This window comes from Microcaecilia unicolor, chromosome 6, assembly GCF_901765095.1.
Source record: "Microcaecilia unicolor chromosome 6, aMicUni1.1, whole genome shotgun sequence".
NCBI classification, from domain to species: Eukaryota; Metazoa; Chordata; class Amphibia; order Gymnophiona; family Siphonopidae; genus Microcaecilia; species Microcaecilia unicolor.
This window is the reverse complement of record NC_044036.1, coordinates 320,388,165-320,413,300: the sequence shown is the minus strand read 5'-3', so window position 1 is coordinate 320,413,300 and position 25,136 is coordinate 320,388,165. Positions and strand designations below refer to the sequence as shown.

General features: G+C 46.5%; 1 protein-coding gene across 3 annotated transcripts in view; it reads right to left on the bottom strand.

Annotated features, from left to right (window-relative positions):
• MYCBPAP (MYCBP associated protein) overlaps positions 1 to 24,712 on the bottom strand; it is an 80,623-nt gene extending 55,911 nt beyond the window's left edge. For 2 of the 3 annotated variants that reach the window (XM_030206355.1, XM_030206357.1), the window contains exons 1-4: positions 24,619 to 24,672; positions 11,607 to 11,737; positions 10,487 to 10,643; positions 9,485 to 9,591 (exon numbers count right to left, since the gene is read on the bottom strand). In XM_030206355.1, coding sequence (XP_030062215.1) covers positions 9,485 to 9,591; positions 10,487 to 10,643; positions 11,607 to 11,737; positions 24,619 to 24,670 — 447 coding nt within the window. In that variant the 5' untranslated portion in view covers positions 24,671 to 24,672. Of the gene's footprint in view, positions 1 to 9,484; positions 9,592 to 10,486; positions 10,644 to 11,606; positions 11,738 to 24,618 lie in introns of all 3 variants that reach the window. The other variant, XM_030206356.1, reaches the window with a different exon arrangement.
• Between the last annotated feature and the right edge of the window lie 424 nt (positions 24,713 to 25,136).

The following is a 25,136-nucleotide window of genomic DNA, read 5'->3' as shown; positions in this document are numbered from 1 at the left end:
TACCTGGATAGATCCCAGAACAGTAAACGTTTATGCTGCTTATCCTAGAAATAAGCAGTAGATTTTCCCATCTTAAAAATGGATTATGGACTTTTCTTTTATGAAATTATCCAAACCTTTTTAAATCCTGCTAAGCTAACTGCTTTTACCAAATTCTCTGGCAACGAATTCCAAAGTTTAATTACACGTTGAGTGAAGAAATATTTTCGCTGGTTTGTTTTAAATTTACTACTTAGTAGTTTCATTGCATACCCCCACATGCAGAGAAGACGTTGGACTACTGTAGAAATTAACTCAAACAAGTGTAGGGAGCACTAAGATTACAAAGCATAAACAAGGAACTCTGGGCTTGATATTCAGCCAGTAGTGGTTGGCATTTCTTCAAATGCTGACCACCATAGGCTGAATTTGACCAGATATTCAATGCCAGACCTAATTCAGGGGAGTGGAAGAGTAGGCTAGTGCTTAGAACAATGGGCTAACAACCAGGGAATCCTGATTCAAATCCAGCTGCTGCTCCTTGTGATCTTGGGACAAGTCACTTAACTCTTTCTTGCCTCAGGTACAGTCTTAGGTTGCGAGCTCTCTGGGGACAAATACCTAATGTACCTGAAGTGTAATTCACCTTGAGCTATTACTGAAAGAGATGTGAGCTAAATCCAAACAATAACCAGGTCTGCCTGGCCACTGGCTGATATTCAGCACTGGTGTCTCAACAGCCATCTGAGCTATTTAGGACAGCTATTTGATCTTACTTGCCTGGATACTATCCAAGTACTGCCAAGTGCTACATATCAGCAATGCCTGGATAACTTCCAGGTCTGCCCTAGCACCAACCAGAGAGTTCAGCAGCAGTCAGAGCAGATATCCAGTGTGGAGGCCGACTGAGTTTCAAAACCAACCCCAAATCTGAGTTCAGGTTTCGAGCGAAAATACCGCTCTTTCCTGCCTGCTGCTCTGCCCGTTACTGACTCTATAAAATGGCTGTAGAGACTTCCCGCTGCAGCCTTACGAGACTGCCACTGGAGGTCCTGGCAGCCATATTGAGATTGACCTTGCTTATGTTATGCTGGAGCCAATCTCAATATGGCTGCCACAGGAAGTCTTGGCAGCCAATTTAAAGCAGCAATGGGCAGGAAAGAGTGGGGTTCTTTCCTGACCCTGAAAAGGCCACTAGACCACCAGGGCTTGTTATGGTAGGCCTGAGAAGGGCCTATTGATGCTTGGTGGGGGGGGCTTTGGGAGCAGCAGTGGTTTGCAGGGATCTGTTCTCTGTTGGAGGAAGGCGTGAGGAGGGCTGCATCTTCCGCTGGGGGCAGGCATGACTTTTCAGTTTCGGATTTGGTTCCAGCCGAAACCAAGCCGTGGATTTTGGCTGCAGATTTGGTTTCAGCCAGAACCAAAACCACTGATTTTGGTCGGCCTCTAATTCAGTGCCATTCTCTGGTTAAGTGCTGCTGACTATCTACTCTAGGGCTGGTTTACAGCCTTAGGTAATCCAGCTGTTACAGCATTGGTTCAATAGTTATAAACCATTCCTGGGAAGTCATGATGAAATAGCTGTGTGCTAGCTCCACCTTTAGTCACTGAATCAGATGTGACAATGAACACATGCTGCAGTAATATGAATACCAAGTTTACTGGATCCAGGGCCGCCGAGAGGGGGGGGCAGGGGGGACAAAATTCCCTTGGAGGCCCGGCGCCGGGGTCTCTCTCCTTCTTTTACTCCAAGGCCGCCGGTGCTGCAGTCCCATCTCACCTGCTCGCCCTCGGCTCCGTTGATATCCCCCCTCCGTCCGCCACTGTGACCGGGCCCCCTGCATTCAAATCGGCAGCGCCTCACCTCCGTGTGAAGGCGGCAGATCGCCTCCCTTCGGAACCTCCCTCACTGTGCCCCACCCGATCTGCTGCCTTCACACAGAGGTGAAGTGCTGCCAATTTGAACGCAGGGGGCCCGGTCACGGTGGCAGACGGAGGGGGGCTATCGATGGAGTCAAGGGCGGGCAGGTGAGACCAGGGAATGCAGCGCCGGCGGCCTGGGAGCAGGACAGGGAGGCGACAGTGGTAGGGATTGGGGGGGGGGGGCGGCGGCCCTGGGGGCGGCCTTGCCCCAGATCCGGCTCAGTCTCTTGGCAGCCCTAACTGGATCAATGCCAAACTCCACTAGGACAGTGTCTGCATATGCTGGTAGAATGTCCCAGGTACTGATGTGTGTACATCTACCAAGCTCAAACCAAAAACCTGAGGAGTGAAGCCAATAGCAGCCTATACAAATAAAAAAAGGAAAACTCCGCTAGTGTTCAGAACTTGAAGTCTTAAATGGAATGGAACATGGTGTATAACTCAAAGGAAAAAGCCTCAGATATAATACAGGCACATAAAAATGTTCACCTGATGAATATCAATCATCAGCAAAAACCTTCAAAGAGAAAGGGGACTTGATATATTACCTTTCTGAGGTTTTTTTGCAACTACATTCAAAGTGGTTTACACATATTCAGGTACTTATTTTGTACCAGGAGCAATGGAGGGTTAAGTGACTTGCCCAGAGTCACAAGGAGCTGTAGTGGGAATTGAACCCAGTTCCCCAGGATCAATGTCCACTGCACTAACCACTAGGCTACTCTTCTACTAGCAACATTCCATGTAGAAGCCTGCCCTTGCAGATCAGCAATGCAGTCGCGCAGGCTTCTGTTTCTGTGAGTCTGACGTCCTGACTCACAGAAACAGAAGCCTGCGCGGCCGCATTGCTGATCTGCAAGGGCAGGAGGGCAGGCTTCTACATGGAATGTTGCTAGTGGAATAGCAACATTCCATGTAGAATCTCCAATAGTAGCAACATTCCATGTAGAAGCCTGCCCTTGCAGATCAGCAATGCAGTCGCGCAGGCTTCTGTTTCTGTGAGTCTGACGTCCTGCACATACGTGCAGGACGTCAGACTCACAGAAACAGAAGCCTGCGCGGCCGCATTGCTGATCTGCAAGGGCAGGAGGGCAGGCTTCTACATGGAATGTTGCTAGTGGAATAGCAACATTCCATGTAGAATCTCCAATAGTAGCAACATTCCATGTAGAATCTTCAAACAGTAGCAACATTCCAGAATCTCAAATAGTAGCAACAGCAACATTCCATGTAGAATCTCAAATAGGGAAAGGGAAATGGGACTTTCTGAGGTTTCTTTGCAACTACATTCAAAGTGGTTTACATATATTCAGGTGCTTATTTTGTACCAGGGGCAATGGAGGGTTAATTTACTTGCCCAGAGTCACAAGGTGCTGCAGTGGGAATTGAACTCAGTTCCCCAGGATCAAAAGCCACTGCACTAACCACTAGGCTACTCCTCCACTCCACCCCTCTGTGCTATGAATCACATCAAGATAAGCATCCAACTTCAGGCTTAACTAAAAAGAATTTTATAACATGTGGAGGGGTATTTTCGAAAGAACATCCAAGTCAGAATTTGGAAATTCTGTTCAAAACGTCCCAAAAAGACCCATCCATCTCACAGTCATAAATAATGGCTGTTAATTTAGGATGTTTTCAGTGCAAGACTGTCCTTCTAACGTATTTTTGAACAAGAAATCCCAGCATTTTTCCTGTTTGAAAACAACTGTCTGTGTGAAGTTGATTAAGGCAGAGTGCATATATGGTGGTCTGTGGAATATCTTGAAGCAGCAATGTTGGCACTATGAAACAGTGGCCAATGTTGGGGGGACCGTCTGTGACCATCTAAGCCTGAAAAAGCTAAATTCTTTATAGTTAAGCCTGAAGTTGGACGTTTATCTTGATTTGATGCAAAGAGAGGTTTGAAGGTTTTTTTTGCCAAGGACCGATATTCAGCAGGTGAATGCTTTTATGTCTGCGTTATATCTGACGCTTTTCCCTTCGAGTTATACACTACTAGTAAAAAAGGCCCGTTTCTGACACAAATGAAACGGGCACTAGCAAGGTTTTCCTTGGAGTGTGTATGTTTGAGAGAGTGTATGTGAGAGTGACTGTGTGTGAGAGAGTGAATGTGCGAGTGTGTGTGTGTGAGAGAGAGAGAGTGAGTCTGGGTGTGAGTGTGTGAGAGAGTGTGTGTGTGAGAATGAGAGTGTGTGCAAGTGCTTAAGTGAGACAGTGTGAGAGAGTGTTTCACACAGATACAGTGTGTGCGAGAGAGAGTGTGTGTGAGACACAGACTCTCTGTGAGACTGAGTGTATGAGACCAAGAGAGTGTGTGAGTGACTGTGTGACACATAGAGAGTGAATGTGATACAGTGTGAGACATAGAGTGTGTGAGAGACAGTGTGTGAGAGTGAGAAAGAAATTGACTGTGAGAGAGAGTGTGTGTGTGACAGAGATACCTCCCCCCCCTCTCTGGTGTCAGGCCCCCCCTCCCTCCCTCTCTCTGGTGTCAGGCCCCCCCTCTCTCTCTGGTGTCTGAGCGTTACTGTGCAGGATGCTGAGCTCTGGCTGTGCTTCAAGGAACTGACCAATCCTATTTAATAGAATGCACCTCCAACATTCTGAAGCCGAGAAACCTCGTGTGGTTGGTCACTTCTGCTTGTGACGAACCCGGAAGTACGTGATGTCAATTCAGGAGATGGATACAGGGAGCAGGAATGCCTCAGCCATGCAGTCAGCTTCAGAATGTTGGAGGTGCGTTTTATTATATATATAGGATATAGGATGTTCCTTGCCATTTAAGACTTCAAGTTCTGAACACATTTAGTATTTTCCTTTTTTTTTTTTTTTTATTTGTACATCTACAGAGCTGTCAAACTACCCAGTTACAGGAGGAAGATTTTAGGCCAATCCTGGATTCCTGACCACCTCATCATGAAGCATTATGGGATCTGCAAAACTCCTTTCAATAGGCTAAAAATCCAACACTGCTATATCTTAAGTTGAAAAGCAGGACTGGCCAAAAGGTCTCCCTCCTTGAACTGGATAACTTTGCAGCTCTACATTCAATTTTATAACTGCCTGTACTGGTGAAAAACATACACATAATTTTTCACTTTGCAAACCTTGCAGAATTCTTAAAATAAAAAATTGTACATATTGTTTCATTTTGAAATTATCTCAGGAAAAGAACCTACACAAATTTGTAACTGCTAATTTGGGCAAACACTTTTTCTGACTAAAAATAGGTTCCGACTTTTGAAAATTTAGAAGCGTGCATGTAGATGAAAACCCTACCCCTACCCTATCTTCAGGATAGGTTCCGACTTTTGAAAATTTAGAAGCGTGCATGTAGATGAAAACCCTACCCCTACCCTATCTTCAGGAATCAAACATATAAATGGCAAGTGACCGACTCACCCGCAAATGCGCAGTAGGGAGCATGTCCTGAACGTTCTGCGCATGCGTTTAACCTCCCCTCGCGTGGCGTTAAGATTAACAACAACAAAAACCAATATGAAGCTGGGCGGAGCACCGGCGACGAGCTCAGCAATGTTATCCAATGCACAGAAGCGCAACGTCAATGGGCGGAGCCGCTACAGCGAATTAGAGAACTAAAACCAATGGGCAGAGGCGCAATGATCGTGGGCGGAGCAACTGCGGCAACTTGCACTAACATAAGCAATGGGCAGAAGCGCTAACATACCGGGAGGAGCCAAGAATGATGAAAACCAATGGACAGAGGCGCAACGATCGTGGGAGGAGCAACAGGGAGGAGCCAAGAATGATGAAAACCAATGGGCAGAGGCACAATGATTGTGGGAGGAGCAACAGGGAGGAGCCAAGAATGATGAAAACCAATGGGCAGAGGCGCAACAATTGTGGGAGGAGCAACAGGGAGGAGCCAAGAATGATGAAAACCAATGGGCAGAGGCGCTAAAATCCGGGGAGGAGCCAAAGCGGAGACCTGAGCGACGAGAAACTAAGGAAGGAGAGAAGAGAACCACGATGTGCAAGGACACAGCAGGAACGGTGACATGGGCGAGGCAAAACAAAGAACAGCAGCAGAAAACAAAAAGAGATCCAAAAATGTTATCGGCCACACAGAAAAAGGTAAGGAGGTAAGGAGGTGCATTCACATGCAGCACACACACACACACACACACGCTGGAGCCCTGCTTTTCTGCCTGAAGCAAAGGCATAGCTGTCCCACCCCTTTGGCTCATTGAACAGTGGGAGTCAGCAGAAGGGGCGGAACAACAACAACATGTATGCGGGGGGGAGGGGGGGAGAAAACCGGCACGAGATTGCAAAAGGAGCCTGACATTCAAAAAGCTCTAACAACTGCCTACAAGGACACAATGAACCACCACTGTGACACAGCTCCAACAACAGACTACAAGAAGACAATGAACCTCCACTGAGACAGGGAGTCATAACAGCTCACTAGCACTCTCTCTCACTCACACACACACACACACACACACACTATATGAGAAGAAGGGGTGGGGCAGACAAATGAAAAACACACCCTGATTTCCTACTTAAAAAAAAAAAAAAACAAAGGAGCAACTAACACTCCACTCTGACAGGGAGAACTAGCTGCACACTCTCACACTCACTGTCAATTTTCCACAGAAACACACTTCCTCACTCACTCTCTCACACACAGACACACACACAGTGTTATAAGAAGGGGTGGGGTAAGGCAAAAAAAAAAAAAAAACCATTTGCCACTTTAAAAAAATGGATATAAGGAGGCACTGACCACCACCACTGTGACAGCTCACTCTCATGCTCTCTGTCTCTTTCCCAGAGAGAAACACTTTCTCTCTCACTCACTCTCTCAGCCAAACACACACACACACACACACAATATCAAACATATAAATGGCAAGTGACCGTACTCACTTGCAAATGCGCAGTACAGACTTCCCTCTCTGTCCTGCTCTCGCGTCAAGACGTCATGACGTCAAAGGGTGGAACAGAGAGGGAAATGGAGTCGAATTGTTGGACGCTGCCGCCTGGAAAGGAACATTGCGCGAAACAACCTCCCCCTCTCCCCTCCCCGCCGCCGCTCCCACCCCCCTCCACTGACCTGACAGCGCCTCTCACCTCCGTGTGGAAGCACTGCAGGCAGCAGCAGAGTGATCTGCTGCTGCCTGTAGAGCTTTCACACGGAGGTGAGAGGCGCTGTCAGGTCAGTGCAGGGGGGCCCGGCACAGAGGGGGGAGGGAGCGGCGGCAATGAGGGTAGCTGGACATGGGAGGAGGGCAGGGGGGAGAGGCCATGGTTGCTGGACTTGGGGTGAGAGCAGGGCACAGAGGAGGGTTGCTGGACATGGGGGGAGGGGGGAGGCCAAGGGAAAGAGGAGGATCGCTGTATATGGGGGGGGGGGGGAGGATCGGTGGACAGGGTGAGGCCAGGGGAGAGAGGAGAGCTGCAATACTTGCCCGTTTTTACGGGCTTAACGGCTAGTAATTCTATAAGCAAGGTGCTAACATTTACATGTCAGATATGTGTGTAAATGATTAGAATACTGGCATATATACACATATTTATTTAGATTTGCTCATACCTTTTTCAGTAGTAGCTCAAGGTGAGTTACATTCAGGTACTCTGGATATTTCTCTGTCCCAGAAAGGCTCACAATCTAAGTTTGTACCTGAGGCAATGGAGGATTAAGTGACTTGCCCAAGATCACAAGGAGCAACAGTGGGATTTGAACCGGCCACCTCTGGATTGCAAGACCAGTGCTCTAACCACTAGGCCACTCCTCCACACAGGTACTGAAAAGCTGTTTAAGCACTATTCTGTAAATATGCATATATCTTACATAATGTGTCTTTTACAGGTAGGCATAAACATGTGTAAAGTCTGGGCACAGCATGGGTGGGACACATGTAACTTATAGAATACTATAATTTATGCGTAAATGCTCACACCTAAAATTTCTTTGTTCTTTGCACTAAGGTGCATTTCCATTTTGTTATCTGATACAGCTCTTCATTTTTGTACATCCTTATAGAACTGTATGGTGCATGGACTCCTAAGGAAGGTAGCTGTGCCTTTTTACAAGTTTCTACAAAAACGAGTTGCTATATTTGGATTATTTGCTGTCACTACCTGTGTTTTGTAGGTCTCCTTTTGGTTTTCTCTTTTCGTGTTTGGGACTCACACTATACTATAATTTATGCGTATATCTACGGTATTTGGGCTCTGTAGATGGTGTAAATGATCACACCTAAACTAGGATTTTACCCGTTAGGCTAATATACTATAAAGGAAAATAGGTATCTACTTTCCTTTATACAATAGGTGCCACGTGGAGGGGCATAATCGAACGAGGCACCCAAATTTTCCTGAGGACGTCCGTATTATCGAAACAAGATGGGCGTCCATCTTTCGTTTCGATTATACGGTCGGGGACGCCCAAATCTCAACATTTAGGTTGACCTTAGAGATGGTCGTCCCCGATTTTCGGCGACAATGGAAACCGAGGACGCCCATCTCAGAAACGACCAAATCTAAGCCATTTGGTCGTGGGAGGAGCCAGCATTCGTAGTGCACTGGTCCCCCTCACATGCCAAGACACCAACTGGGCACCCTAGGGGGCACTGCAGTGGACTTCAGAAAAAGCTCCCAGGTGCATAGCTCCCTTACCTTGGATGCTGAGCCCCCCAACCCCCCCCCCCCCCCCAAAACCCACTCCCCACAACTGTACACCACTACCATAGCCCTTAGGGATGAAGGAGGGCACCTACATGTGGGTACAGTGGATTTGTGGTGGGTTTTGGAGGGCTCACATTTACCACTACAACAGGTGGGGGGGGGGGGGATGGGCCTGGGTCCGCCTGCCTGAAGTGCACTGCGGTACCCACTAAAACTGCTCCAGGGACCTGCATACTGCTGTCATGAAGCTGGGTATGATATTTGAGGCTGGCATAGAGGCTGGAAAAATATATTTTTTAATTTTTTTAGGGTGGGAGGGGGTTAGTGACCACTGGGGGAGTAAGGGGAGGTCATCCCTGATTCCCTCCGGTTGTCATCTGGTCATTTAGGGCACTTTTTTGTGGCTTGGTCTTAAAAAAAAAGGACCAAGTAAAGTCGTCCAAGTGTTCGTCAGGGACACCCTTCTTTTTTCCATTATCGTCCGAGGACGCCCATGTGTTAAGCACGCCCCAGTCCCGCCTTCACTATGCTTCCGACACCCCCCCCCCCCCCCCCCCCATGAACTTTGGTCGTCCCCACGATGGAAAGCAGTTGAGGACGCCCAAAATTGCCTTTCGATTATGCCAATTTGGGCGACCTTGTGAGAAGGACGCCCATCTTCCGATTTGTGTCGAAAGTTGGGCGCCCTTCTCTTTCGAAAATAAGCCTGATAGGCATCCTCTAGGTGCCTAAGTATATAGACCTGCCTTCACTGTGCTTACTTTGAGCTATATACTGGGAGAGCAAGTTTATAAAAGACAATTTCAATAAGCAAAAGCATTGTCTTAGCTACAGAAATGGTTTTGAAAATTACCTTCCATAATTTTGGTCTTTTAACCTTTATACATAAACTTGGGGAGAATAATTCTAGAGCCTGTGAACATACCTGAGTGTTGCCTCTGGCTAAAGCTTCTTTTTTGAGTTCATGGAGACTTCCCAGAATGCTGTGAGGCAGAATCTGTCCATAGGCATCAAACTGTAGACCATCTGTTCCTGAAATAGAGGGCGACAGACTTCAGTAAATAAATGCAAGATAACCACCCCAGACAATTTCAAGGACAAAAGAAAGCAGATTTTAACAACTAGGTTCTGATACATATAAATAAGTGTACCCTTAAACACCCCAACCCATCAGGGTTGCCAAATAAAAAAACAATTCCCACACAAAACCGCCCAAAACCCGCCCAAAAACCACACACACCCCACCCCCACCGTCATCAACCCCGCCCCTTCTGTCATCACCCCCACCCCCGCCGTCATCAACCCCGCCCCTTCCGTCATCACCCCCGCCGTCATCAGCCCCACCCTTTCCGTCATCACCCCGCCCCCGCCGTCATCAGCCCCGCCCCCACTGCCCCGCCCAATATGTCAGCAAACCCCGCCCAAAACGCCACAAACCCCGCCTCTGTTGCCATTAGCCCCACCCCCGCCGGCCGAAAAAACCGCCCCAAAACCCGCACAGAAAAAACAAAATGAGCCCAAAAAAACGCAACCCGCCGCGGGCAAAAGTTTCCCACGGCAGGTTGCGGAAAACCGCCCAATTGGGCGGGAAAACCGCCCATCTGGCAACTGTGCAACCCACATAAATAAAAGGACATCAACATTTCACAATAAAATAATGAATTCTAGTGCATAAGTCTCACCCTTATTGTCTAACAAGGCTAGTCTCACTCTAACAATCAAAGGGTTACACGATTATTCTAGTTCCCTTAGCATTTCTTTCACTATAAGTATTCCCAAGACCACCTATATGATAGAAAGTTCAGGGACAGCTAGTCAAATTCAACTTGAAGACCTTCAGTTTTTAAGAGAAACCTCTCTTTGACACTTTGGATTCAGCAAGGATAATATGAACCCCAAAATTTGAGAAGTTACAAGTTAACTCTGCCTGAATAATCCAGATTTTTCACAGCTATATCAGAGGCAGCAGGATAAGCAACCAGAAACTGTGTCTTCTTTCTAGTCCCCTGATGCCGTTTTTTCCGGACCAGGAAACTTCTGGAAACAGGAGTTTTCTGCTCCGATGAATGGTGTGGAGGATGAAGCTGAAAAAAAGAGGAAAACAAGATATGTATTAGCTCTGGTCATCCTTCTTTCACGAATGGTGTAGTCAGCGCATTTATTCTAGCGAAAAAGGTGCCGGTACTCAAATGCCAGGCCACCCTTCAGGGGTGAGGTGATCACTCAGGGACCCACCCCACAATAGCCAGGCCCCCTGCAACCAGTCACAGAATCTATGACAACGCAGAATTTGCATGTAGAGCCTGAGCTCTTTCATTAAAACTTGGGGTCCATGGGTCAATTTTAGCAGACAATGGAAAAGGTGCCGGTACTCAGTACCCCCAAGTATCCCCTCAAAAGAAGCCCTGGGTGTAGTACACAGTCAAAAAAGCAGGAAATGAGAGAGATGCAGGGAAAAGCTGAGACTCAGTGGTGATCACATATCTTGAACAAGCCTCTTATTTTGAGTTGGTTTGAATTAATCTACCTCCTGCCTTAAAGGCTATGAAATCCGTCTCTGTGTTATTGGCCATCTGAATACCTGCTGACAAAAGTTTGAAATCCATTTTAAGTTGCCATTAGCCTGTAGATTTCTCTCACATTATCACTATCAACTTGTACAAACTGAAGGATCCATCAGTGTTTTATCTTTGTTCATGTGGTAGCCATTAATGAATCAACATTCAACCACTGTGATCAGCATTGTTTCTAAACACCAGCCATGGTGGCTAAATAAAACGTGGATACTCAGCATCCTTATCGAAATAACGAGCAGTGCTGAATATTTGGGTATAGCGGTGACAGGTACAAATCAAGGTAGGGTATACACAAAAAGTAGCACATATGAGTTTATCTTGTTGGGCAGACTGGATGGACCGTGCAGGTCTTTTTCTGCCGTCATCTACTATGTTACTATGTTATGTAATTGATATTTGGAGAAAGGGCTACCTGAGGCACAGAGCTCTGCAGAAAATAAGATGAGAGCTTTGGAAAAGAGATTCTCTCACCTGCTCCAGATCTTCCAGTTTGATAGACAATCCCTGGATTTCACTTCTTTTCAACACAGTGCTAGAGGCTGATTTCAACTCCTCCACAAGAGGGGATGGAATAAACTCGATGCCCTTTAACCGCTTCTTCTCTGTAACATATACAAATGCCATTTAAGCCTTTTCAGATCCAGAGAGGCTTTTTTCTTTACCCTAAACACCCCAAATGTTCATACCCTGTGTCTCATCACTGTAAGTAAAAAGGGGATTTCAATGGGTGAATCAGCAGCACTTGATCGGTAAATGTTTAATATTTTGCAAATGACCTATAAAATCAATTAAGTAGTCATGTGTACATTGGAGAATAGAGATCTCTGAAAGAGAAGAGGAATAGGAGACTACTTATGTGTTGTGGTGGCAAAAGGATTATGAGAAGGAATCAAGATGGCTGTCTTCCCTATTTTCTCTCCAACAACTGTCTGTAGTGCTTCCCATGAGATGCAGGGCTGGTCTTAGCAAGTGTGGGGCCCTATGCAGACCAATTTGATGGGGCCCCACCCTAGCCCCGCCCCCACCCTAGCTCCAGGGCCAGCCACCCCTCCCTCCACGCTCCCAGGCCATGCCCTCCAAGCTCCAGGGTTCCCCCCTCCTTCCCTCCCAGCTCCAAGGCCTCCCTCCCTCCCTGCCAGCTCCAAGGCCTCCCTGCTTCCCACCCAGCTTCAAGGCCCCCCCTGCCTCCCACCAGCTCCAAGGCCTCCCCACCCAGCTCCAAGGCCCCCCTGCCTCCCACCCAGCTCCAAGGCCTGCCTCCCTCCCAGCTCCAAGGCCTCCCCCCTGCCTCCCAGGGCCTGCCTCCCACCCAGCTCCAAGGCCTCCCTCCCACCCAGCTCCAAGGCCTCCCCTCTGCCTCCCAGCTCCAAGGCCTCCCCCCTCCAAATTTTAAAAGTTTACCTCGTCGACGTCGGGTTACAGCGGCCGGCAGGTAGAAGCAGCAGTGAAAAGCGTGCGAGCTGCTCGGCGCTTCGGGAGCCTTCCTTTCCCTCTCTCAGCTCTGGTCCCACCCCGAAGCGCCAAGCAGCTTGCACGCTTTTCACTGCTGCTGCTACCTGCCGGCCGCTGTAACCCGACGTGGACGAGGTAAACTTTTAAAATTCAGAGGGAAGGGGAACTGGAGCTCGGGCGGTCGGGGCAGGGCAAGTTCAGGTGCGCCGTGCGGGGCCCCCTTGAGCACGAGGCCCTAAGCGATCGCCGCGGTCGCCTCGCCCTAAGACCGGCCCTGATGAGATGAGTTGTGTGCAGGGTAAATGGGAGAAAAATAATAGGAGATAAGAAGCCGGTAGGTCATTAAGGAAAGATCCCTGCTTCGTTACAATGCAAGATGTAACTTAATGCAAAGACTGTTTCTCTAAGGTGGCGGAATAAGCTGGTTAGAGTAATAGCAGAAATCCTGGTCAATGATTTCAAGAGACTCCTCCCCCTTCCAACCCCATCCCATCCTCTAAGCCAGAGCCAATGCAAGAGACTATTGGGCACCCTAAGCAAGCCTTCCATTAACTTTCAGGTCCACAGCTTCCCCCTGCCCCTGACAATTTAATAATTACATTGAACAATCATGATCACTCCAATACCACTCCTCCCAGTGCAATCCTGTAAAAAGGCATAACTGAAAATCAGCTTCAAAAAATGAAGCTATGTTTCATATGTACAGTATATACACAATCCCTCTAATTCTATAAACTTGCGTGCACAATTTTACGCTTAGGTCTAAATTCTATAAATGGTGCCTAAAAAGTCAGCGCCAAAAACATATCACTTAGTGCTATTCTATAAACGGCGCAAAAACCTACTGTACTCACATATAGGTGACACCCGCCTCATAAGGGCTATTGTAGTGGTGTAAAGTTGGGTACAGTAGGTTTTTAGTGAGTTTTGGAGAGCTCATCATTCAATAATGATGTGGAGGAGTGGCCTAGTGGTTAGAGCACTGGTCTTGCAATCCAGAGGTGGTCGGTTCACATCCTGCTGCTGCTCCTTGTGATCTTGGGCAAGTCACTTAACCCTCCATTGCCTCAGGTACAAACTTAGATTGTGAGCCCTCCTGGGACAGAGAAACATCCAGAGTACCTGAATGTAACTCACCTTGAGCTACTGCTGAAAAAGGTGTGAGCAAAATCTAAATAAATAAATATTTGAGATTCTACATGGAATGTTGCTAGTGGAGGAGTAGCCTAGTGGTTAGTGCAGTGGAACATGGAATGTTGCTACTATTTGAGATTCTACATGGAATGTTAATGTTGCTATTCCACTAGCAACATTCCAAGTAGAAGCCTGTCCTTGCAGATCAGCAACGTGGACGCGCAGGCTTCTGTTTCTGTGAGTCTGAGAAACAGAAGCCTGCGCGGCCGCATTGCTGATCTGCAAGGGCAGGAGTGGCCTAGTGGTTAGAGCAGCGGTCTTGCAATCCAGAAGTGGATGGTTCAAATCCCACTGCTGCTCCTTGTGATCTTGGGCAAGTCACTTAACCCTCCATTGCCTCAGGTACAAACTTAGATTGTGAGCCCTCCTGGGACAGAGAACTATCCAATGTACCTGAATGTAACTCACCTTGAGCTACTACTGAAAAAGGTGTGAGCAAAATCTAAATAAGGGGGTAAGGGTGAAATGTGTACCGGGGACCTTTTATATGAAGTCCACTGCAGTGCTCCCTGAGGTGTCCTGCTGGGATGTCTATGTGGCCAGTCTACTAAGAATGCTGCCCCCCCCCCCCCCCCATACATCCCAATGGCTTGTTTTTGTGCGTTTTTCCCTTGGATTCTTTTTTTCAAAATGGTCCAAAAAGATAGAAACACTGGACCAGATTCTATATATAGTACCTGAAAAATCTGCATGGAATATAGGCGTATTCTATAAACTCTGCTTAGATTTATGCGCTATATAGAATACGTGCAGCGGCCATGTCTGCGCCTAACTGTAGGCACGTCCATTTACGCCAAGTAAAACTTGGTGTAAATACTGGCGCCTTACGCGTGAAGCACGTGTATTTTATAACCATGTGTGCAGTTTTGAAGAATGCCCACGCCATGCCCATTTTTGGATGCACGCATTAGAATTTAGGCGAAGCACATTACTGAATACGCTTAATGATTTTATGCGCGTAGATTTTAATTATTGCCAATTAGTGCTGATAATTGCTTAAGTGCTGTTATCGATGCTGACTGGCTTGATAAGCTTATTAAGTTATGCGCATTGTTATGGACTACGCTTGGATTGTCAGTTTACACGTGCTGACAATTACCTCCCGGTTAGCACGTGAGAACTTACTGCTAACTCAATGGGCGGCGGTAAGGTCTCAAGCCAAAAATGGTTTAATTTTGCTGCATGTCCGTTTTCAGCCACAAAAAAAATGGCCTTTTTTCCAGGCGCACTGAAAAATGGACCCGCGCACATCCAAAAACACGCGCCTACACCAGCGCAGGCCATTTTTTGTCATGCCTTAGTAAAAGGGCCCCTAAGTTACTTGAGCAGGGTCACAAGAAGCCACAGTTGAAATCAAACACAGTTCCCCAGGTTCTCCGCCCACTGCGCTAAGCATTAGGCCACTCCTCCACTCCCTCTTCATATTTTCCCCTTCTGCAAACAGCCATGCATTCCAGGTGCCAGAAATGTGCCACTTGATCATTCAGCCCAGAAGTGTCACATTGCAATGCTGCTTGAACAAAAGCTGCAGTTTTATTATTGGTCTTATATTAAACCCAAACAATTGCCTAGAAGGTCAGGGCTAATCCTCTATCAGCTGAGAGTATGTGTGGCGGGTGGGGGGGGGGGGGGGGGCTCTGGTGGATCTCCCAGAGTAGTAATACCTGTCCTACTCCATTTGAAATGTGTCTGAAAAACAGAGCAGGAAGAGTCAATGACAGCCACATTAATAATTAACTCACTGCGGAGAATCAAGATTTTGTTGTGTGTGTTATGTTCATAAATATTGCATTACTTTCAATTCAAACTCTTCACCAGCATTTTTGGAAAGAATTGTTTTAAGGAGCTGAACTGTTCTTTCCCAGAAAATGTGATTATTCTTTGTCAGAAACAATGAACGAAAGGATTCATATATATATTTTTTGTATTACTCTGAAACCATACCACTTCTTTCTATCAGACAAGCACATGCTGAGAGCCAATGATCTGAAAGCAAGCAAAGCAGCAAAACACAGAGCAGACCATCAGGTGTAGAAGTAGACACTTTATTAAAACAAGCACCCGACATGGCCATGTTTTGCCTAAAAAGGCTGCATCGGGGGTAAAGCTAAAGGGGAACTAGAACAAACATTTGCCTAGTAGCAAGTTTCTATCCAAAACAATAGAAATCAAACAAAATAAAACATGGAAAAGAAAATAAGATGATACCTTTTTTATTGGACATAACTTAATACATTTCTTGATTAGCTTTCGAAGGTTGCCCTTCTTCCTTAGATCAGAAATAAGCAAATGTGCTAGCTGACAGTGTATATAAGTGAAAACATTCAAGCATTACTATGACAGTAAAATAGATACCATTGGAGATTCTACATGGAATGTTGCTACTATTGGAGATTCTACATGGAATGTTGCTACTATTGGAGATTCTACGTGGAATGTTGCTATTCCACTAGCAACATTCCATGTAGAAGGCTGCGCAGGCTTCTGTTTCTGTGAGTCTGACGTCCTGCACGTACGTGCAGGACGTCAGACTCACAGAAGCAGAAGCCTGCGCGGCCACATTGGTGATCTACAAGGGCCGACTTCTACATGGAATGTTGCTAGTGGAATAGCAACATTCCATGTAGAATCTATAGAAATCAAACAAAATAAAACACGGAAAAGAAAATAAGATGATACCTTTTTTATTGGACATAACTTAATACATTTCTTGATTAGCTTTCGAAGGTTGCCCTTCTTCCTCAGATCGGAAATAAGCAAATGTGCTAGCTGACAGTGTATATAAGTGAAAACATTCATGTTTTATTTTGTTTGATTTCTATTGATAACCTTAAGAGTGGACTAACACGGCTACCACACTCCTCTATCCAAAACAATAAATACAGCACCCTTTCTTCAGAGCAGTCTACTCCACAGGCAGAAAAATCTCCCATGCTTATTAAACTTGTTACGCCTGAAGCTAAGGATAAAATTTACTCTATTAATGTCTGGATTTCGTAGGCCAAACCTGTTGGAGCAATATATACTTTACAAATGCTCCAGTATCCATTACAAATTACCTTAACTTCCATCTATTCTGTCTTTAGTTCACAGAGAAAGTAAAATTTCAAATCATCCTTACCTATTATCAAGATCCTTCCTCCTCATTTCATTTTTCAACAAACCTGATCTGTACTATAAAGCTCAAAGGACAAATTTCCTTTAAATAAATATTTGTCTCACTTAGCCATGTTTCTGTAATTCCTAATATTTCTAGTGATTTATCTTTTATCATATTTAAAATCAGTGAAGTTTTATTCTTTAGCAATCTGGCATTAATAAAAGCAATCTTACATTCAAGGAATTTACACTCCTTCTTAACGCAGGGCCCCTTTTACTAAGCAGCATTAAGCCCAATGTGGGTTTACCGATCTTTAAACATGAAGTATCGCTGGGCTACCACAGCAGCCCGGCGGTACTTCCCACCCCTAGCATGCCATCATATCCAGCGCTACAAAAATATATATATTCTTGTAGCACTGGAGTGTACCCGACAGTAATCGGGCAGTGGTTACCGCCGGGTTCGTGTGGGAGCCTCTACTACCATCTCAATGGGTGGCGGTAAGGGCTCCCCCCCATAATGGCCAAACGGCAAGTGCTTTACTTGCCACATGCCCACTTCCTGTATGAAAGAGAGACTTCCCTTTAACCCGCTGTGATAACAGGGGGCCTCGGCGCAAGTGAAAAACACACACCAGAACCAGTGCAAGCCCCTTTTACCGTAGTTTGGTAAAAGGGGCCCTTAATGAGGGAAAGGGAAATGGGACTTGATATACTGCCTTTCTGAGGTTTTTGCAACTACATTCAAAGCGGTTTAGATATATTCAGGTACTTATTTTGTACCAGGGGCAATGGAGGGTTAAGTGATTTGCCCAGAGTCACAAGGAGCTGCAGTGGGAATCGAACTCAGCTCCCCAGGATCAAAGTCCACTGCACTAACCACTAGGCTATTCCTCTACTAGCAACATTCCATGTTGAAGCCTGCCCTTGCAGATCAGCAATACAGCCGCACAGGACGTCAGATTCACAGAAACAGAAGCCTGCGCAGCTGCGTTGCTGATCTGCAAGGGCAGGCTTCTACATGGAATGTTGCTAGTGGAATAGCAACATTCCATGTAGAATCTCAAACAGTAGCAACAGAATCTCAAATAGTAGCAACATTCCATGTAGAATCTCCAATAGTAGCAACATTCCATGTAGAAGCCTGCCCTTGCAGATCAGCAATGCAGCCGCGTAGGACGTCAGACTCACAGAAACAGAAGCCTGCGCGGCCGCGTTGCTGATCTGCAAGGGCAGGCTTCTACATGGAATGTTGCTAGTGGAATAGCAACATTCCATGTAGAATCTCAAACAGTAGCAACAGAATCTCAAATAGTAGCAACATTCCATGTAGAATCTCCAATAGTAGCAACATTCCATGTAGAAGCCTGCCCTTGCAGATCAGCAATGCAGCCGCGCAGGACGTCAGACTCAGAGAAACAGAAGCCTGCGCGGCCGCGTTGCTGATCTGCAAGGGCAGGCTTCTACATGGAATGTTGCTAGTGGAATAGCAACATTCCATTTAGAATCTCAAACAGTAGCAACAGAATCTCAAATAGTAGCAACATTCCATGTAGAATCTCCAATAGTAGCAACATTCCATGTAGAAGCCTGCCCTTGTAGATCAGCAATGCAGCCGCGCAGGACGTCAGACTCAGAGAAACAGAAGCCTGCGCGGCCGCGTTGCTGATCTGCAAGGGCAGGCTTCTACATGGAATGTTGCTAGTGGAATAGCAACATTCCATGTAGAATCTCAAACAGTAGCCACAGAATCTCAAATAGTAGCAACATTCCATCTAGAATCTCCATTAGTAGCAACATTCCATGTAGAATCTCAAACAGTAGCAACAGAATCTCAAATAGTAGCAACATTCCATGTAGAATCTCCAATAGTAGCAACATTCCATGTAGAAGCCTGCCCTTGCAGATCAGCAATGCAGCCGCGCAGGACGTCAGACTCAGAGAAACAGAAGCCTGCGCGGCCGCGTTGCTGATCTGCAAGGGCAGGCTTCTACATGGAATGTTGCTAGTGGAATAGCAACATTCCACGTAGAATCTCAAACAGTAGCAACAGAATCTCAAATAGTAGCAACATTCCATGTAGAATCTCCAATAGTAGCAACATTCCATGTAGAAGCCTGCCCTTGCAGATCAGCAATGCGGCCGCGCAGGACGTCAGACTCACAGAAACAGAAGCCTGCGCGGCCGCGTTGCTGATCTGCAAGGGCAGGCTTCTACATGGAATGTTGCTAGTGGAATAGCAACATTCCATGTAGAATCTCAAACAGTAGCAACAGAATTTCAAATAGTAGCGACATTCCATGTAGAATCTCAAATAGGGAAAGGGAAATGGGACTTATTTTGTACCAGGGACCATGGATGGTTAAAGTGACTTGCCAAGAGTCACAAGGAGCTGCAGTGGGAATTGAACTCAGTTCCCCTAGATCAAAGTCCACTGCACCAACCAGTAGGCTACTCCTCCACTGCCAGAGGAACTGCTAACAAACAATGCTCTTGAGACTTAGGTGGTTTTCAGGGGATATCAGAATGTACACCCCTTCCAACAAACACCTCCTGATGATTAGTAATCATACCCCTTGTCGGAACCACAAATGACAGAACGGTAAGTACAGATTCAATCAATCCCAACATCTAAACTGATAATAAAATCACACAGTCCACTCACAGATAATAACTCCGTACCTTGCTAAGGATGTAAAAAAAAATGGAAGCGGTGCAAAGAAAAGCTACGAGAATGGTATGGGATTTGCGTTCCAAGACGTATGAGGAGAGACTTGCTGACCTGAACATGTAAACCCTGGAGGAAAGGAGGAACAGGGGTGATATGATACAGACGTTTAAATATTTGAAAGGTATTAATCCGCAAACGAACCTTTTCCGGAGATGGGAAGGCGGTAGAACTAGAGGACATGAAATGAGATTGAAGGGGGGCAGACTCAAAAAAGATGTCAGGAAGTATTTTTTCACAGAGAGAGTGGTGGATGCTTGGAATGCCCTCCCGCGGGAGGTGGTGGAGAAGAAAACGGTAACGGAATTCAAACCTGCTTGGGATATACATAAAGGAATCCTATGCAGAAGGAATGGATCCTCAGAAGCTTAGCCAAAATTGGGTGGTGGAGCCGGTGGGGGGAAGAGGGGTTGGTGGGGAGGGGAAGATAGTGGTGGGCAGACTTATACGGTCTGTGCCAGATCCGGTGGTGGGAGGCGGGGAATAGTGCTGGGCAGACTTATACGGTCTGTGCTAGAGCCGGTGGTGGGAGGCGGGGCTGGTGGTTGGGAGGAGGGGATAGTGCTGGCCAGACTTATACGGTCTGTGCCCTGAAAAAGACAGGTACAAATCAAGGTAAGGTATACACATGAGTTTATCTTGTTGGGCAGACTGGATGGACCGTGCGGGTCTTTTTCTGCCATCATCTACTATGTTACTATGTTACTCGTAAGACATTACATGACTCTGGGCAAGTCTCTTAACCCTCCATTGCCCCAGGTACAAATAAGTACCTGTATATACTATGTAAACCGCTTTGAATGTAGTTGCAAAAAATACAGAAAGGCAGTATATCAAGTCCCAATTCCCATTCCCACCTTGGCAGCTCATCCTATCTTGCTAGTTATCTCATGCACTACCATCTCTGAATGCTTATTGATTAGTACTGCCTTCCCCTAAGCAGGCTCACTATGAGTCAACACGGAATTCTGCTTTCTTTCTTTTTTTTTTTGGCCCCTCATCTCTGGAATAGTTTGCCCGTTGACATCAGATCTGAACCTTCCTTTTAAGGTTAAATTTAAGACAAAAATGAAGTTCTTGTTTTTCCAAACAGCATTTGGATTTGGCTCCAGTCAGATGTAGGATTTGTGAGTAAGCTCTGAGACACTGTGCTTTATTGTTCCAGCTGCCTTTCAGCTCCCCTCCCCCTTCCTACTACTACTTATCATTTCTAAAGCGCTACTAGACGTACGCAGCGCTGTACACTTGAACATGACTCCCTCCCCCTTCCCTTTCCCCCTTTTATGATTTTTTATGATTCTTCATGATTTTAGTATGTGTGATTGTCTCTCCTATTTTAATGGAGTTCCTTTTCCCATTTTATATTAATCTATATTATTGTACAGTGCTTTGACCTTCTTTCAGATAAGGCGGTATAATAAATCTTCAATAAACATAAACATACATAATGTGATAGAGTCAAATCCAGGATAGTTGGGTTAAGGCAGTTTCAGTCTGAAATGCAAGTCCCAGAAGGCACTGCAGGCAAGGAGCCAGGGGGTGAGATGAAGAACCCGGACTGGACTCCTAGCTGCAATACGGGAAGACAGGGGTATAAGCTGGCAGGACGTGTAGACTGGCAGCCACTAGGGGGAAAGAGAGATAGGAAACCCTGGGTATAGGAGCTCATCATTAGTCTAATGCTTAACTCAGCTGGCATGGGTGTGGGGGAAGCTAATGGAAGGAGAATGATTGGTTGTGGTAGAAGAAGCCAGGGATTGATTAGGCAGGTGGGAAGGAGTCCCAGGGAAGAAAGGAGCAGAAGGAGAGTAGACTGAAGCAGATGCAGGGTGAAATCCCTTGGGTGTGAGAAAGTCCCAAAAGTATTTGCAGGCTGAAAACCCTTGGGTAAAAGAGGTCCCTAAAGTATTGAGTCTACCAGTGAAGCCGATGTAAAGGGGAATCCCTTGGGGTATGAGAAATCCCTAAAGTATGGAACCCCTCCTGAAGGTAAAGAGAGTAGAAGGGAGAAACTGCTGCTTTGTGATTTAATTGTGATAATGAAATGAATAAACCGCTTCTGTTTGGAATTGAACTACTGTTTATTGTGCACTGGATAAAGATCCCAGACTGGAGCTGATTGTGAGCCTGTATTGAATCCAGGTATGTGCTGATAGCCTACTGCTTAAAGGGGACGATTTGCCACACACTTTCATGTGGCTTATATGTGCTTTTTTTTTTGTTACATTTGTACCCTGCACTTTCCCACTCATGGCAGGCTCAATGCGGCAGGTGATGGAGGGTTAAGTGACTTACCCAGACTCACAAGGAGCTGCCTGTGCCAGGAATTGAACTCAGCTCCTCAAGACCAAAGTCCACCACCCTAACCACTAGGCCACTCCTCCACCACTTAAGATTAAAGGTGAATGCTGCTGTTGGAACTGTGTATCAGGTCTACTAGAAACCTGTATAAAATAAAGTCCTTAAGATTGAAGTTGCTGGTGGACATTTATTTCTTGACTGTACTGGAAGCCTGTGGCTGGAGGAGATTGTTCTATCCTTGGCTGCACCTAGAGGTACCTGGTTACAATAAGAACATAAGTATTGCCATCCTGGGACAGACCGAAGCTCCATCAAGCCCAGTATCCTGTTTCCAACAGTGGCCAACACAGGTCAAAGCACCTGAGAGGATCCTAGAAATAAGCAGTGGATTTTCCCAAGTCTATCTTAATAATGGCTTATGGACTTTTCTGTCAGGAAATTATCCAGGCCTTTTTTAAATTCTCCTAAACTAACTGCTTTTACCTCATTCTCTAGCAACAAATTCCAGAGTTTAATTACTCGTTGAGTGAAGAAATATTTTCTCTGATTTGTTTTAAATTTACTACTTAGTAGCTTCATTGCATGCCCCCTAGTATTTTTGGAAAGAGTAAACAAGTGATTCACATCTACCCGTTCCACTCCACTCTGTATTTTATAGACCTCTATCATATCTCCCCTCAGCCGTCTCTTCTCCAAGCTGAAGACCCCTAGCCACTTTAGCCTTTCCTCATAGGAAAGTCTTCCCATTATCATTTTTGTCGCTCTTTTCTGTACCTTTTCTAATTCCGCTATATTTTTCTTGAGGTGTGTTGAACCAGAATTGCACCCAGTATTCAAGGTGCGGTTGAATCATGGAGCAATACAAAGGCATTATAACATTCTCACTTTTTTTTCCCATTCCTTTCCTAATAATACCTAACATTCTATTTGCTTTCATAGATGCCGCCGCACATTGAGCAGAGGGTTTCAATGTATCAACAATGACAGCTAGATCCTTTTCCTAGGCGGTGACTCCTAATGTGGAACCTTGCATCACATAGCTATAATTTGGGTTCCTCTTTCCCACACGTATCACTTTGCACTTGCTCACATTAAACATCATCTGCCATTTGGATGCCCAATCTCCCAGTCTCGTAAGGTCAGTGGCGTACCAAGGGGGGGGCAGTGGGGGCAGTCTGCCCCGGGTGCACGCCGCTGGGGGGGTGCCACGCGCCGGTCAGCTTCGTTCGTTTCCATGCTCCCTCTGCCCCGGAAGTAACCTGTTCCGGGGCAGAGGGAGCACAGAAACGAACGAAGCTGACCGGCGTGCACCTGGGGGGGTTCTTTCGCTGGGGGGGGGGGGGGGTCGCGCTGCACCGGGAGGGGGGGCGCTGTACCCGGGGGGGTGGGGCGCATCGGCGATCCGCCCCGGGTGTCAGCCCCCCTAGGAACGCCACTGGGTAGCAATTTTTTACAATCCTCTTGTGATTTAACAACTTTGAATAATTTTGTGTCATCAGCAAATTTAGGGATCCTTTTACTAAGCAGCGGAAGGCACTAACATATGCTCCCATGTGCCAAAATGCAGTACTGAGGGGCATGCTCTGGCGCCCAGTTCAGGCATTTGCATACGCTTCTATGGCACTAAAAAATACCGGCGGTGCAAAAAGTTGGGGAACTCTCAGTGGACTTGAAACTACAAGACTTCCCCAACTTCCTGTACCGCTCGGCTCAAGTATCTGCAGAGCCCGACAGTGCAGGGGGAGATAAGGAGCGCCAAGGAAGGTGAAAAGGAGCCCTGGCTGTTGTAGAGATAAAAGCGCGAAGCAAGTCGGCGTTAAAGGCGCATCAAGGAAGATGCTGCTGTAGAGGTAAAAATGTGAGGAGGGGGAGAGCATCTGGATGAAGGCTGGGGAGGGGGCTTGAGAGAAATTGGGTGAAGGCTGGGTTGGGGGCATGAGAGGAACCAGGGGAAAGGCTGGGAGGGGGAATGATAGATGAAGGCTGGGGAGAGGGGCAGGAGAGAAACTGGGGGAGAGGCTGGGAAGGGGGCATGAGACAATCTGGATGAAGGCTAATGAATGCTGTGATTAAACATGCTTAATCATGATTAATCATGCAATTACAATTTTTAATTACACAATTATTACAATTTTTAATCGTTGCCCACCCCTAATAAATATGTGTTATAAAGCAGCGTCCCAACACACTCTTGGGAAACCCCACTATCTACCCTTCTCCCTTGAGAATACTTACCATTTAACCCTAATTGTTTTCTGAAGCTTGTCAATATTATATGTCAATATTTATCTTTATACACATTTTCAAAGCACTTAGCCTTCCAAAGTTCCATAGAAACCTATGGAACTTGGCCTCCCAAAGTGCTTTGAAAATATGCCTGTTTGTCTCTCTGTCTCACACACGCATATCTCACACACGCATATATAAACTATTCAAATCTCAGTATTTATTTATGTATCCATTGTGTACATTAAACATTCGACACATTATGCCCATTAATATTTATACTCATTTACAACAATTATAATCAGAGATTATCTGAACACTGTTCCCCGCTACTTATCCTGATTAGTGCTAACGTATATGCACGGATATATTACTACATATCATATGCACGTGCATTCCTGTACAGGCGGGGGGGGGGGGCGCTGCACGCTGACGTCAGCCTCTAGCTTCCCCCCCCCCCCCCCCCCCCACGCCCGTTATTACCCGGTGGGGGTGTTTTGATTTGGGATTTCCTCTTGCCTGCTTTATGTGACATTTTGCCAGTCGACGGTCCCTGCCTCCGAGCCTTTAATTCCGCCTGAACTGCAGCCCGCCAATCTCCAAGGAAACCCCAAACATCGGGCCAACGAGACAGCGAGGCACTGGCTAGAAGGTCGCCCGCCGCTTCGAGCTTCCGGCTAACGAGGTGTCGCTGTAGTAGAAGAAAGGGGCAGCCTGGCTGGGATAGAGGAGGGTGAAGACGCCTCAGGGCTGGTTGTGTGCCTACTTTACTTGCATCTGTATTATAGGAGTCAAACTGGAAGAGGCCAGTGGTGTTGGGACTCGCTTTGTTGCTAATTCTTCCCAAGTTGACCAACCGGATGATCAAAGAAATCAATGGGGCATGCAGTGGAGTAAAACCCTGAAGGTTACCATATTTTGTCCCCCCAAAAGGAGGACACATGCCCCACCCCTTTTCACACCCCGCCCCCCTTCCCACCCTCGCTCCCCCCCGGGTTGCC